The sequence below is a fragment of the Ambystoma mexicanum genome, chromosome 3p (assembly GCF_040938575.1).
Source record: "Ambystoma mexicanum isolate Mex_15411 chromosome 3p, UKY_AmexF1_1, whole genome shotgun sequence".
In the NCBI taxonomy this organism is placed as follows: domain Eukaryota; kingdom Metazoa; phylum Chordata; class Amphibia; order Caudata; family Ambystomatidae; genus Ambystoma; species Ambystoma mexicanum.
The window spans coordinates 342,530,749-342,546,185 of record NC_090925.1 but is presented as its reverse complement, the minus strand read 5'-3'; the positions used below and the strand labels follow the sequence as shown (position 1 = coordinate 342,546,185).

General features: G+C 47.8%; 1 protein-coding gene across 2 annotated transcripts in view; it reads right to left on the bottom strand.

Moving 5' to 3' along the window:
- Positions 1-15,437, bottom strand: part of CSNK2A1 (casein kinase 2 alpha 1) — a 373,872-nt gene that overhangs the window by 164,295 nt on the left and 194,140 nt on the right. For both annotated transcript variants that reach the window (XM_069650948.1, XM_069650949.1), the window contains exons 2-3: positions 12,457-12,644; positions 12,178-12,289 (exon numbers count right to left, since the gene is read on the bottom strand). In XM_069650948.1, the coding sequence (XP_069507049.1) occupies positions 12,178-12,289; positions 12,457-12,644 (300 nt within the window). The remainder of the gene's footprint in view (positions 1-12,177; positions 12,290-12,456; positions 12,645-15,437) is intronic.

Below are 15,437 nucleotides of genomic sequence, written 5' to 3'. Positions count from 1 at the left end.
GCGACGCCTCAGGGGCTTTTTCAGTACAAGGTTCTACCCTTTGGGTTACATGAGGGCTCCGGCCACCTTCGAGACTAATGGATGTCCTTTTGCAACCACACGATCAGTACGCCGCAGCCTACCTTTACGACATCGCAGTTTACAGTACGTCATGGAGCGAACACCTGGTCCATCTACAGGATGTGGTCTGCACCCCAACGCGGGCACCATATAAATCCCCCAAAAAAAACGGTCCTCTGGGCCAGTGAAACCAAGTACCTGGGACATGTCGTGGGTGGTGGTATGATCAAACCCCAAGCATCTACGATCGCATCGATCCAGATGATTCCGGTTCCAACCACCAGAAAGCAAATAAGGGCATTTTTGGGGTTCATCGGATATTATAGACGCTTTATTCCCAGTTTCTCATCCCTGGCCGCGCTGCTAACCGAGGCTCTGAAGAATGGAGGTTGCCCGGACCCATCGAACAATCCTGCAACCATCCTGGTGGTGGAGGAGTTGAAGCGCAGCATATTCACACATCCGGTGTTGTTGTGCTCTGACTTCCAGGAACATTTCTTCCTGCAAACAGACGCCTCGGGCCTGGGTGCCGTCTTGACGCAGGAGATCGATGGTTTCCTACGACCTGTTTGTTTTGTGAGCCGGAAACTTCTTCCGCATGAAATGGTGTATTCCACGATAGACAAGGAATGCCTCGCTATCAAGTGGGGGGGTGGACACATTATTTTATTATCTACTGGGAAGGAGGTTCACGCTGTATACTGACCACACCATTGCAGTGGTTGGTGAGACACAGACACTAACACTAACCAGCGGGTGCTGCGTTGGTTCCTGTCTCTCCAGCCCTTCGACTTTGTCACCCTACATAAACCTGCCAGCTTTCCGTTGGTGGCGGGCTACTTGTCCAGGTGCTCGATCCGGCCCGGCTGGCCTGGATCTGTGGTGGGGGTATGTGAGGATAGGAGAGAGGACCCCAGGGGAGCCGGACGGGGCCTGATGCAGGGCACTCGGGGAACAGTGCCTGCTCCGCCGCGGTCGGCGCAGTCACGGGACACAGGGGAGGTGCCGCCGCAGGCGGCGCTGGAGGGTAATGCCGGAGAGGGGCCATCGACAACGGGGATGCCTTGCCGGCGTTCTGTGACAGGGCCGCCTGCGCTGCCGCAGCACTGGCCCCTCTCACAGGGGCCCGGGACACTAGCGCTGCGGCAGAGCAGTCCAGAGGCACGCCGCTTCAGCAGGACACAGCCTGACAACTCAGCCTCCAGCGTTGAGTGGTGGCAGAGCTTGGGGAACCAAGAGCCAGGCTCAGGCCGACCGCTCAGCGTCTGAGGAAATCATTATACGTGGGAGAGCAAGGGCAAGGGTGTTTACAATAGAACCCCCTCCTTACCTGAAGAGGCTGCCGACACAGGAGCTCACACGAGACAGGCATACAATGAAGCACCATGTTGGGGGGCGGGGCCTATGGGGAAAACGCACGTCAAGCACTGCTCAAGTGCAATGGCAGCAGGGGGAGGGCTGGAAACGTGGAGGGAGAGCTGGAACCAATCAACAGGCGGCAGGGAGAGGGCAGCTCTATTTCTAGAAGGAGGGCTCCTTGAGGCTCTACCAATCAGAAGGGGGGGAGGGAGGGTCCCCGATTGGCCCTTTTTCCCTTCCTAGGACCGGGTATGAAAGGGACTGGCCTAATGTCAGTGTCGCTTTTTGCAGGGAGGAGAGTGGAAGCAACTGGTGGGCCTATCCGGGTCCGAGTGAATAGGAGACACTTCACAAGGAGAGCAAGCCCTGGTTCTTTTCCCACCGTGAAGTAACTGGGACTACCGGGAACCCAACCTTAGTGGTTAACAGAACATTAACCTGTGTTTAATAAAGTTCTCTCAGCATCAACCTCGACTACTGTCCTGATTCCCACACATGTACAGAATGGAGTACAGATTTAGCAAACAGACCTCTGAGTCTAGAGCATAATATTTTATAAACATATGCATGGATGACCATGTGGCTGCTGCACAAATATCTTGTACAGGGACACCCCTTTTTAGTGCTGTCGAAGTTGCAATGCCCCTGTTGGAATGAGCCCTCAGCCCATCTGGTGGTTCTTTTTCAGCCAATCTATAACATTCTGTTATAGCTAAATGTATCCATCTAGATAATGGATTAGTTAAAGCAAGTCCTAATTTGTGGCCAGTGTACCCCACAAAAAGTTGATCACACGGACGTATTTTTGCCAATCTTGAAATATAGAAGCTAAGAGCTCTTCTGGGATCTAGTCTATGTAGCCGTTCCTCTACCTTACTTGGGGGAGGGTAAAAAGTAGGCAATGTTATTTTGTGACAGGTGAAAATCTGAAACAATTTTTTGTAAAAATGATGGTTTAACTCCAAGCACTACTTTGTCTTTATAAAAGATGGTGAGGCGGATCACTAGAAAGCACGTGTAACTCACTTACCCGGCAGGCTGATGTCAATGCTATAAGTATTGTTTTCAATGTAAGGAGCCTTAGTGGACAAGAGTGTAAAGGCTCAAATGGAATGCATGTGAGGAATTTCAGAACCAAGTTTAAATCCCACACAGGAACTTGAAAAGGTATTGGTGGAAACGCATACCTTTTAAGAATTGAATTTTTAAAAAGTATCTTAAAATAAGATTCTTCCTCCAAGGAGCGCTTGAAAATGGACAGCGCTGCTAAGTAGCCCTTTATCGTACCAACCTGCAGCCCCAGATTAGCCAAGTGTAATAGAAAAGATAAAATTGTGGGAATATTACATTGAAACGGTGTAACGCTCACCTGAATCCCTCGGAGGCGCAGGTCTGGGCTAGGGGTTCTCGGAGTCTTCTAGGGTCACGCGCAGGCCTCGAATGCCACCCTGGAAAGGCCCTTTCCTCACTGAGATCTTGATCTGAAGGGTGAGGTGTCTGCAATTATGAGAGCAAGGGGTTAATATGGATATATAAGCCTGACTGGGTAAGCTGCCTCCCCTTCCTGGTACTCCCAAGTAGTTCGTAGGCTAAATGTGCTCACCTTATGTAGGTGAAAGCGGAGCTCTCCATCCTGCGTCTGTGCAGGGGCGCCGAAGCCAGTTACTTCACTGGTTAATTGTCCAGCCTCTTGGTTGCAGAGGATGAAGATTTGGAGCTAGGCCGTTGTTAGCAGCACGAACGGCGGTTGCTTGAATATGGAGATCCGGAGAGCGATGGAATGACGAAGGTATTGCAGGCAAGTAAGTAGAAAATGTCAATTCGAAGTTAAAAGCACTTCTTAATGTCCCTTTTCCTTTTTCAGGTCGCAGAAGCAGCTGGGTAGAAAAATGGATGTCGAGGAATGCACCGAGGAGTGAGAAAGATGAGCGCTGCCCAAAACACGTGCGTATAGATGGAGTTTTGTATTTCTTAATGATGTCCTTTTGTTTTGCAGATGAGTAGCAGCGTCGGCGGAGGCGAGAAGAATGCAGCGCAGGCAAGGAAAGTTTCACAGAGGTTTACTAACCAATGTCTTTGCTTCCACAGGGTGCCGGAACAATGGAAAGCTGCAGCCCGTGGCTTGAGATGCACCGATGGACTGGGTAAGTGCTGCGCTGGTTTTTATCTCGTGCTAACCTGGTGTTCTTTTCCCTTTTCAGATGCTGCTGGAGACGAAGATGGTATTTCGGAAGGTAAGATTGCGGATTTCTCTTCCCCAGATGCAGAAGTTGAAGATTCTCTGGAGCCGACACGGTGAGCGTCCTGCTGCTATTGCAGAATAACGCGAAGCACGTTGCTCTGATCGGGCGTGGTTTAAATAGCTTACTGGAGTGCTTAGGTGTCTCCTTCCACAGCAGCCTCGCCCAGGTAAGAAGTCCCAGCTTCCAGAATAGTTCCAGTATCCAGTCCCAGGGAGTGGTGCTGGCCACACCCAGAAGGTAAAGTAGTTCCAGCCATGGATGGATGAGGATTTCATCCTGCAGGTGAGTGAGCAGCATGGTCTGCAGCAGGTAGGTCCACCCAAGCACCATTCCTTACATCATGAGCCCGGCACGTCCTGTGCCGGGACTGGGTCCCCTTATGAGCCTGGCGCCACTGGCGCCAGGACAAGGTCCATAAGGCCCCTATGGGAGCCGATGGGTGCCTGGAAATGAAGGTGTGACCCAGCTTCCGAGGCAGTTGGCTAAACCTGACTCCTTGGAGGCTGCGGTCATGACAAACGGGTCCACATTCTTTTCCCTGCACCAGTTACTGAACTTGTTCCAACAACACCAATAGAGATTTGGTTGCTGGCCTTCTGGCTGAAAGCAAAATCTTCATCACGTCATCGGAAGGTCCCAATCCTTAGATCTCAACCTCTCAGAAGCCATGCGTGAAAGTTGAGTGAGTTGACCTCCGGATGGAGAACATGACCTTCCCCTCGCGAGAGAAGATCCTCTTTTTGGAAGACATATTGGAGGGCAGATGGACATGTCCAGAAGGTCTGGGTACCACGTTCTCCTGGCCCAATCCGGGACAATTGGGATCCTGTTTTCTTGAACTTTCTCAACCTCCTTATTACTTGAGATCACAGGGACTGGAGGGAATGCGTACAGAAGTGGAAACTCCCAATCCACCGCAAACGTGTCCCCTACAGCTCCTCTCGGGGGAAATTCCCTTGACCAGTACAGTTCACACTTCCGGTTGGTACCGGTCGCAAACCGATCCACTTGGGGGGGTTCCCCAAAGAGAAGATCTCTTGAATCACTTCCAGAGCTAGCTCCCACTCGTGGGAGACTGCTCTGCCTGCTCAGAGGGTCCCCCGCTGTGTTTTGCTCTCCGGCTAGATGAACTGCTGATGGAGATCCCTTCTTGTATTGCCCAGAAACAGAGCTGCATCGCCTCTCTGCACAGTGGTAGTGACCCCACTCCTCCTTTCTTGTTGAGGTAGTACATGGCCACGGGGATGTCCGTCATTATCAGGACATTCAGAAGGCCTTCAGCGCTAGTCTGATCGTCCTTAGCTCCAGAAGGTTGATGTGTAGTTTGGACTCCGATGGAGACCAGCGACCGCCGATTGTCCACCCACTGGTGTGATCTCCCCACCCCGTGAGTGAGGCGTCCGTTACTACTGTTATCTCCGGCCATGGTTGCCAAAAAGATTCTCGTCTGAGGATATGTCGTCTGCAAGCCCACCATTGTAGATCTTGTGCTACTTTGGCTGGAACCTGCAACAGATCTGACATTTCCCCTGAGAATTGGGACCATTGAGTCCTGAGAGCCCATTGAAGGGATCTCAATCTGGTTTCTGGCACGAGAAAAAATGCAGGATGCCATCAGGCCGAGCAACCTGAGAAAATCGAAGGCCGGAAGATACTGGGAATTCTGGAATTTTGTTACCATCTGCAAAACGTGGTGAGCTCTCTTCGGGAGGCAAGGCTTTGCCCGAGCAAGTATCCAGGGCTGCTCCAATAAACTGGAGTTTCTGTGATGGTATCATGTTTGACTTTTTTAAATTCAGAGAAAACCCTAGTTTGTGAAGGAAGTGACAAGTCTTGGGCAGATGATCCTGGACTTGTTCTGGAGAATGTGCCCAGATCATCCAAACGTCCAGATAGGGGTAGACATGAATCCCCCACTCTGAGATTCGCTGCCACTACCGCCATCAACTTGGTGAAAACTCTTGGGGCGGAAGTTAACCCGAATGGCAGAACTCGAAACTGATCGTGAGAATTGCCAATCGCAAACCTCAGGTACTTTCTGTGCTTGAGATGGATTGGCACATGAAAGTAAGCATCCTGAAGGTCCAATGATGGCAACCATTCCTAGAGTTGGAGAACCTGAAGGATCTGAGAAAGTGTGACCATCTTGAACTTGTCCTTCCTCAGGAACTTGTCCAAGTTTCTAAAGTCCAAGATGGGTCTCAGTCCTCTGTCTTTCTTTGGGATGAGGAGATATGGGAATACCAACCCTTGTTCCTCTCCGCTACAGGTACATGTTCTACTGCACCTTTCTGTAGCAGGGTTAAGACTTCCTGCAACAGGAGAGGATCCGGATGTTTGACAGAGCTGTATCCTGATGGGTGATTGAGGGATTTCTTGAAAAGGAAGGCAGTAACCTTGGGATACTGTTTCCAGTGCACAAGCATCTGAAGTAATGCCCTGCCATTCTTCCAGATGCTGCGAGATCCTGCCTCCCACTGGGGTCTTGTGGTTCAAAACCTCAGAGTGGTTTTGCGGCAGCTGCAGCAGTGGCTGAGGGACAGATGCCGCTGCTGGGACAGGCCTAGCACCTTCTCCTCATCCCCCGAAGACATTTTCTTTAGCCTCCGACTGACCTGTCCTCTTCCAATTGAGGAATAAAATCGAAAAGGACGCCCCCTCCAGGAAGATGAGCCTGTGTAGGGGTATTGTTGAGGTTGTCTTATAGCGGCACTAAGTGATTTTGCCGCCGCTTTGGAGGTCTGCAGCTTCTCCAAACATTCATCCGCCTTGCTGCCAAACCACCTCGAGCCGTCAAATGGCATATTAAGAAGCCTGGATTGCACATCCGGTGAAAAACCAGACTTTCTTAGCCACGCAAATCTACGTAGCACCGTGCTAGATGCCATGGACCTACTGATACTGTCAGCTGTGGCCAAACCTGATTGAAGGCATTCTTTTGAAGCCTCCTTTCCTTCCCTTATGGCTAGAAACCCATCATGTTCCTCACCTTCTGGGATGTGTTCAGCTGCCCCACAGAGTATATGTAAACCTTGCCGGGGTGCAAGTTACATTAGTGGATTTTAAAGCCATGCTGCCGGACGTAAAAATCTTCATGGACCATGCATCAACCTTTTTATCATCCTTATCCGGGCGGATTGTGGGGTATGCAGCATTTCTAGTAGAGGTAGCTGCTTGAACTACCAGACTTTCTGGAGATGGGTGTTTGCTTAAGTACTCTGGGTCAGAATTACAGGGTCTATATTTCAGCACAAACTTTTTATCAACTGCTGGAATGGCTTCAGGATGTTACCATGCAGAATTAACCCTCCATTGTAAGGCAATATCAAAGGGAAGTATGGGGTCTTGCTTAGGTCCTCCTGAAAGGATATCGGTCTTGTCATCTTGATAGACATGTGAATTTCTACCCCATCCCATAAATTCAGTGACTACTCAATTTTCTGTAGCTCACATCAGCATGTTCTGCTGGGTCTGGTTTATCAAATTCTTACTTCATTTCTCGTGAGCGGGGGCATGGTCTTCAGACTTTGAGGGTGTCTTGGCCGCGTCCGCAAAATTTTTTTACATAGAAACTCTAAATGCTTCCCATTTCCTCGGGGAGTCCTGTTTCGAAGGACATGTTATCACTTCCTCAGATGATGTCGAGGAAGAAGAGGGAGATCGGTGCCGTCTTTTCTTCGTCTTTTTGGAGGACGAAGAAGACTTTCCGGATCTGCTCCTCGACCTATATTTTTTATGGTGTTTCACTGAAGACTCGGCCAAGACTTTCCTCCCCTTCGAAGAAGACTTCGATGAACCCTCCCCCATCGCCAGTTTACCTCTACGTTCGTTTAAGGCCTTATGGGTCATCGACTGGCAAGAACCGCAGTCATCAATACGGTGGTCGGAACCGAGGCACCAGAGGTAATTTTTGTGTGGATCAGACATTTTCTTTCCACATTTCTGGCATTTCTTCAATCCCGTCTTCGGTGTGGAAGGGTTTGATGAAGATGACATTTTTCTCACGAAAAACTGAAGCGCCGTTTGTAATGATCCGAAGCGAAGCTAACAGAACTGAGGCCAACGGGCGCGCTCGAGGCATTTATACAGCGGATGACGTCGGTGCTCGACGTATGCCGCCAAGGGACAGACGCCGCAGCCTTGAGAGGAGCGCCCTCTGGTGGAGAGAGAGAGAGCGAAAATGTTTTCCGAAGCAGCAAAGCTGAAGGTAAGGATATATCCAAGATGAGGAATACGTTGGAGGATACTCCATTCAAAATGTATTTTTGCTTATTTGGACGAACAGCTCACAATTCAAAATTGTCTGCCTCTTGGCACAAAGCAATTATAGTGCAAGTCTTAGGCTTGAGAAACTACCATTGAGTTATTGCCCAATTTCTTTAATTTATTCCAGGAGTACAATTTTAGAAAGTTTTATTTAAAAAGGATTTAGTGGAATGAATGGATAGAACAGACTTGCTATCTTCCAAACTGGTTTTAGAAAGGGTATGGGTATCGCGGAATGGGCTTATTTTCACGTAATTCCACAGTGGCAAGGATTGAACAAAATCTTTGTATCTGGCAAGCTTAGACATGTCTGCAGCGGTTGACAGAGTGGACAGACAACGACTCTGGAGCCAACTGCTCAACTAGGGTATTCCCTTGGGCCTTCTAAATATGCTAATGTTATTTGGCTCCAATAATACTGCGAGAGTCCAATTAAATTCTGAAGGGGAAATTTCCATTGAGCTAAAGGTTGATACGGGCCTACGGCAAGGTATAATCCCAGTGACTGTTCCATTTACTCCCCTCCACAACCTGGTCAGAATGTCCCTCAAACATTGTAAGAAGCTCACTGCTTCCTGTTAAATCCGATTTGTTATCCATTGTACACTCTTGTGATCAAAAGAGCATTGGTTCCTCCAGTATATAAATAAATTGGCCCAAGGACTTAATTTATATATGTTTGCTATCTTCCTAATGCTTTACAGAAAGTGTCCACCTTCCCTCCAAGATTTGGCCCTTTGGAGGTGTGGTGGCTTGTGGACGGTCTAGTGCTCTTTGATTTGACGCTTATTGGTTTATAGATTGCACTAAATGCAGTCGGACAGTATGTGCAAGAAAACCTTGTAATCAACCAGGTAAAATCTCATGTTTTAATATATATCGAAAGGGTGAAGTTCAAAGCTTGTTCTTGGATTCATACTAAACTAATCAAAGAGGTTCCAGTTTTGCTCTATTTAGGCAATGTCTTTGCTTCACAAAAGCATCTAGTGATGATAAAGGAGAAGTTGGTACGAATGAGCGAGGCATTTGTTATACAAATTGATAATTCATGTTAAATTCTGCTTCTACTCTTGTGCCCTTGATTCAGTTTTAGAAGACTGAAGCAACGCCTTACATGATGTATGTTATGGAACTACTTTGGGCTTGGGCTACTTTAAGGCAAATTATGGCATGCAGTGCTGGCTCTTCCACCTTCGTTCCCAATTGGGGAAATATGCTTAGTTAGGGCTAAACTCTTGGTGGTAGGTCCATAAATGCAATAGGTCGGGGCTATATTTTAAAGTTAAAGGATAATGGGGCTACCCTTTTTATTTAACTGTGGATGATTTTTAGTGATGATTTTGACTTATCTGATGAATTAGGAAAACCTGTGATCAAATATGAATGGAGGCGACAATAGATCCCAAGAAAAACTGGCATTTAAAAAAAGTTAAAGCAATTACATATTGAAAACTGGGAAGTATACAACAGTTATAATTATATAGGGAATTTAGGGGTACTTCAGTGGGCTTTCATGCGCCATTACCCTTCGTTCTAAAGCACCATCGCATTCATTTCAGATGTGGCTTTTAAAATTTAGATCAAATCGTCTATAAGCTTGAAATGCTGGGACTGTGTATTGGCCTGGCACCTGAAAAAAAGGACATGTCGACTGTGTAAAACTGTGCAGCTAGAAACACTTCGGCAGCAAACTCTTGATTGGGCAAGTCTATTAGATTGCCAGATTCAGTATGTTGGGAAGTTTGTTCACTCCACTAGCACGGTTACTAGTGATAACCTGTGAAATCGTTTGATGTTGGGGAACAAACTATCTTCGTCTGTTGCTGTAGTGGCTTTCTTTAAAGAAATATTTGCACTGTTGGGCGACATCCAGTCTCTTACCTCAACACAAGTTTACAGGGTTGAATAGCAAACATTAGTTATTTTAATGTGGGGGAATTTAAATGTATATCTTTTCTTCTTCTATTTGCTTGATAATCGTTTAACAAATAGCAACACATACATGTTTAAGTTTTAATGTAAAACCAAAGCACAATAAAATAAAATGGAGAAAGAAATGCACATTAAGAGGATGGGCACCTAGCATTAAACTTGCTACTTTATAATGTTAGGGAGGTGGGGAGAAAGTGATAACGCTACACACAAGCAGCAGTACATAATCCTGCTCAGATTCCACAATGCCAAGCTTGAATAGTAACATTACTACACAGCAGAACCCTATGTAAACCATAATACCTAGAGCAAGTGAAGCAGTTAAACAATTTCTTTTTAAATGCCCAGAGGTTCACCAAAAGTCAGAAAATAGTTCTTATCCAAGACTAATAGTCCCAATACACGGCAAGAAAAAGGTGGACACATAACCAAAGTTAGAAGCCGGTCCCAACACATTACTACAGACAGGAAAGCAGTGATGCATTATTACTTTAAAATCCCTTATAACAAGTAGCAGCTAAAAATCCAGCTTTGTTGTGCAACTCGAGGGACCCACAACAAATTTCCTAGTTCAGGCAATTACCCTTTGTCAGTTTCGGAGATTTAAAAAAAAAAAACGGCTAGGGAAAAGCGGGTCAAAGTATATAAGCAAGGCACTGTTAAAGGTTCATGTTAGGTAAAGACTTGAGGCCCACACAGGTAGAGCCACAGTAGCAACCAAAACTGGGGAACACCAGAGCCAGCTCTCTTTATGGGCTTCAGTTACATGTTCAAGACTCCAGCCATGGAAGGAAGGATGCCAAGCAGTATTCGAGCCAATGGAAGTCAAATGAAACTTTGAGAGAGGCAAGTCCACAAAACCCCACAACCCAGACGCAGGGGACCCTTGAAGACTATTCCAAAAAATGCATCAGAACCCCAGGACCTAGGCTTAGGCACTGATGATTCGGCGAGAGACTAGAGAACTCCATGCACCAGGCTGGGATAAGGATTCACTAACCAGGTATTTGATCCGCAGTTTGGGAACGGTCCAGGCTTATGTAAGAAGCCGTCTCTCTCCACCCGCCCCACCCCCACAAGCAGGGAGAATCAGTGACGAGAGGGAAGACAGGAATCCAATCAAGGGTATGCAGGCCACTTGAAGTTAACAGGGACAGCCTGCCAGTAAAAGGTCCCACGATTTGGGCAGTGGATGAGGCGACACAGGATGGACCAAGACAAACCTGAAGCGATTGACTATTCACCAACCTCAGGCCAGAGAGACTCCCCTACCTTGAGATGTCCGATTCGGGAGGATTTCACAAGGGGACAGCAGCGTGGAAAACCAGGCAGCAAGGACCTGGGAGGAGGAGGAATGGCCCGGGAAGGGATTCCAGCAGCCAAAGCAATAACTGCAACAAGGAAAACTGAAACCAGGTCCAGCAAATGAGGTTCTCCAATGTCAGCCATCTTTATGGCATTCTGATTGCAATTCAGGTACTGATCTGCAGAATGGGCAGGTCCTTCAAAAGATAAGTATACAGACTCATGGGGATGGCCTAAGCCATTCCTCAAATCAGACAAAGGTTTTGGCAGCCCTAAAACCACCAAACTATCCAGCCCACCCACATAGAACTTCTACTGGGCTTGTTGGGGGCAGGACCAATCCAGTCTAAACCCAGAATGCAGGGCGTAGCATAAAATGAGTCCACAACCACCCTTTTAGGACCTCCTGGTCCACACAAAGGGACAGTGGGATACTAATGCAGTACAAAATGACTGAACCCATGGTGAATCCAAAACTAAATTACAGCTGCTATGAGTCAACACCGTAACACAAGAAGAAATCATCCAGGCAAATGGGGAGATACCGGCTACCATCTGATCACAAAAATAAAAATTTCAGGAAAACCAGCATGGAAAAACTTCAGAGGTACTATAAAATGGGCCAACAGAACCCCAAAAATTGAATTCTGTCCTAACAAGCCAAACTTGTTCCCAAGCCTCATAGACCTTAGTTCTGGTAATGGACACATAGTGGGGCTATTTTCACATTTGGACTGGAGGGGGCTGGATGTAAAATGTACTAGAGTTGACAGCATTGATAAATGTGGGAGGGCTAGAGCTGCAAAGGTTATCAAGCCGCACTTTAAAGTTAGTGGCACTGATAGAACATAGAAAGCCATTATGTAGGTTTGATGCCAGAGTGTGTGGGAGGAATCAATGCTCTATAAGTATGCATAAAAGCAAACCCTCAAAAGGTTGTCAGTGAGCAGTGTTGCAATTACATCGCGTGTACAAAGGACATATTCCCCCTCCCCACCCAGCACTCAGTCACCTTGAGAATTTTAACAACGACTTTCTCGTTGTTTGTAATGTTGATAGCTTCAAAAACTTCACTGTATTTGCCGCGGCCCAACTTGCGCACCAGCTGGTAGTCATCCTGGTTTCTGAGAGGAGACATTACAGACATCATTCAGAAAGTGTAAAGTATTCTTATTTGCCTGCACACATATACCAAGTCAAGTAAAGGTGGCATGCAACTCCACTTTCACTATTCAAACCTTTATTGCCTACACTGGGCATCCAAAGCATGCACACACGTGCACTTCCTTACCCCCATTCCACCACGTGTGACTCGTAGTCCCAGTATTCTCGTGGGCGGTGTGTGTTCACCTCTGTGTAAACCCGGGCGCGGCTTGGCACGGGAGCAGACATGCTGGAGAGGTTGGTTGGCAGAGATGTATGCCCAGTTACAGCTCCCGGTGCAGGGTGAAGGCAGCAGCTGGGATGCACACTTTCCAACTGCAGAAAAAAAAGTTATGTTGAAAACAAGCATGTATTACTACCAAACCAAAGATTGGAGAAATTGTTCAGTGGGTGAAATGAGACATACGACTTCAGTTTATGTTTATAGCCGCCATTGCTTTTTGCACAGAGATCAAAGATATCATTGAACTGCAATAGGTTCCCATTAGCTCTCAGCAAAAAGCATTTGGAAACTGCAATCTGGAGGGATGGTTGGGGTGGGAGTGACGGCAGAGGATAGGGGCAAATGGCTGCTCTGGCTCACTTAATGGCACTAGAAGGTAGCAGATAAACCAGGTCACTGCACGAAGACCTCAATTCATTTGGGAGAATTTAGAATAGAGGGTCCTTGGACACAAGTAACAGGTGAAGTAAGTTTACAGTATTTTCCAAATATTCAACAGCCGTGCCTCCAACCAGGGCAAATCACACCGTGTCCAGCCTCCCCTCTACGCTGCTTGTACCAAGTGTCATTTTAACTGGTCCACTGATAAACGCTCCCTCCTGCATTCCACATGTCACTACAATAAACAATCCAGAACACTGCTGCAGAGCTACCAACTGACATCATATTTCTCCCACTTACACAATCACAACCACCAATGTGTCTGGCAACCAAACTATGCAGCTAGCAACTGTCACTCCATTGTTCTACAAAGAACTACTACCAACGACATTCCTTGCAGATCACGGATTCGGTATTTCGTGACACTAGTCAATAAATATCTACCAGACATGCCTACAGAGGTCCAGTGAAAAGGAGAGTGCTGTCCACTATACCTACACTGCAATGCTTCTCAGCAGACTGCAGGATTAGCAGCTGCAGCCTTCTCAGAAAAAGGAAAGCCTCTAAAATCAAAAGGTATCGCCAAATCCCCTACACCTGCAAACTACTAAGGGTATGGTCGTGGGAGGGTCACACTGACTGCTTAAATAGTCCAACTAGGTCTTAAAGCTGCCAATTCTCAGTATATAAATGTTTGTATCTATCAGAAGAGAAATCTTGGACAAGCTCTGTACACGAGTATGACTTGAAGCAATCCCAAGTTTAGTACAAAAGATAAATTAAGGGGGTGCTGTTGAGCAGAAGATGGCGGCCTGAACGTGAGCGCCTGCCCCGATGAAATACTCAAAATATCCTGCTGAATGCTGAGACTATGGTATAGCTACATGTGAGGGCAGCGTAAACAGCAAGCACCCGTGGATCGATTAAGCCACGTCCTGACTGGAAAACCTCCGAAATTGGCAAGGCTGCGGCAGCCTACACCCAGCATTCGCCACCACACCAACAATGCAGCACAGCAGCTAGACTCCGAGGCTTTGCTGGCCTGGGGAAACAGCCTGCATGGTCATTGTTGAAAGTTTTGCTCGATTCCTGAGGACTGGTGGGGAACCGCGAGACCGGAGGACTGCCTGCTCTTGTTGGAGGCGAAGTGCCCTGCGCAGCGGTCCACTGGTCCAGCCATCTGAGATCCGATCCGGACGCTGGGCTCCTCCTCCCCTACCTGTGACCATTTTCGCATTCCCTGCGCCCAGCCCTGAAGGGCGAGATGCACCAGAAAAATCCAGCCACGAAAAGGAACTAGTGGAGGTGCCAGATTAGCAGTGTGGGTCGGGCGAGCTGCTGGACCCCGATCATGGTGGGCGCATCACCCCAGGGATGATAACACGATACGGGTCGGGGAGAGGGCATACTTGCTCCCCCACAGGCATACTACGGCAAAAGACACCTGCATTGCTGCGAGTTGTGGAGGCACAGGGATGACGCCGGTGAAGAGCAGGAAACGCAACAGCCCACTGCAGCAGCATATAAAACAGGTACCGATCCTGGGAGGGGACCCAGACATCAGGGGCCACACCTCAGCAGGAGGCCAGTCTTGTGGTCCTGTGACACTACGGACACGAAACACTTCTGTCCCGTGCACCCAATGGGCTACCATCTGGACATCCTGACCAGTCGGTCCACATATCCAGCCAAGTGGGCACTCACACAGTGATTTATTTGGGATACGTTATAGGTGCATGGGCCAATGTAAAAACACAAGACCATAGCAAAATAGAGGTGACGCCAGGGCGGGACCCTGGGTGCAACCGCCGTGGAAGATAGGATGACCAAGGGAGAGGAGGGGAGGGGCCCATGCATTTGTTCACCTACACACCAGCAAATCCCTCGGGCCCAAAGGACTCGGCACAGCAGGGAGACCTGAAAGTTCACCGAAATGACACCCACAAAGACCAATTGATGGCAGCAATGCAAGCAGGCTTGATCTCCGTAAATAGGATGATGTGGTGGTGACCATCAGTTCCTTGAAAGCCAAGTTGGAGAAAGAGCGGCTGCATCACGCGGAAACAGAACATAGGGTTGGGGAGGCGAAGGACAAAGTTTGAGTGCACAACTGTGCCATATCTATCCTAGTCAGACCTAAAGTGGTCTGTGGAAAGTGAGATGACTTGGAATCCTGCTCGAGATGCAATAATGTGCACATAGTGGGGGTACCCGAGGCAGCAAACAAATTGCCAATGTGGAACACTTGCTTACAACATTGTTTGGAACAGAAGTTTGTTCTTTTTGGTGGAGCGACTTCACCGCACACTGGCAACAGTTTCAAATCACCTCTGCCGCACCATCATCGCAAAACTACTCAATTACCGAGAGATCATATCCTAAGACTAGCAAGGGAACAGAGCACTCTCCGTTTTGAGGACGCCACAATACATAAATATCCTGATTTTGTGGCTGAAATTCAGATACAGAGGAGATCCTTTGACCCAGTCAAGAGACTGAGATCG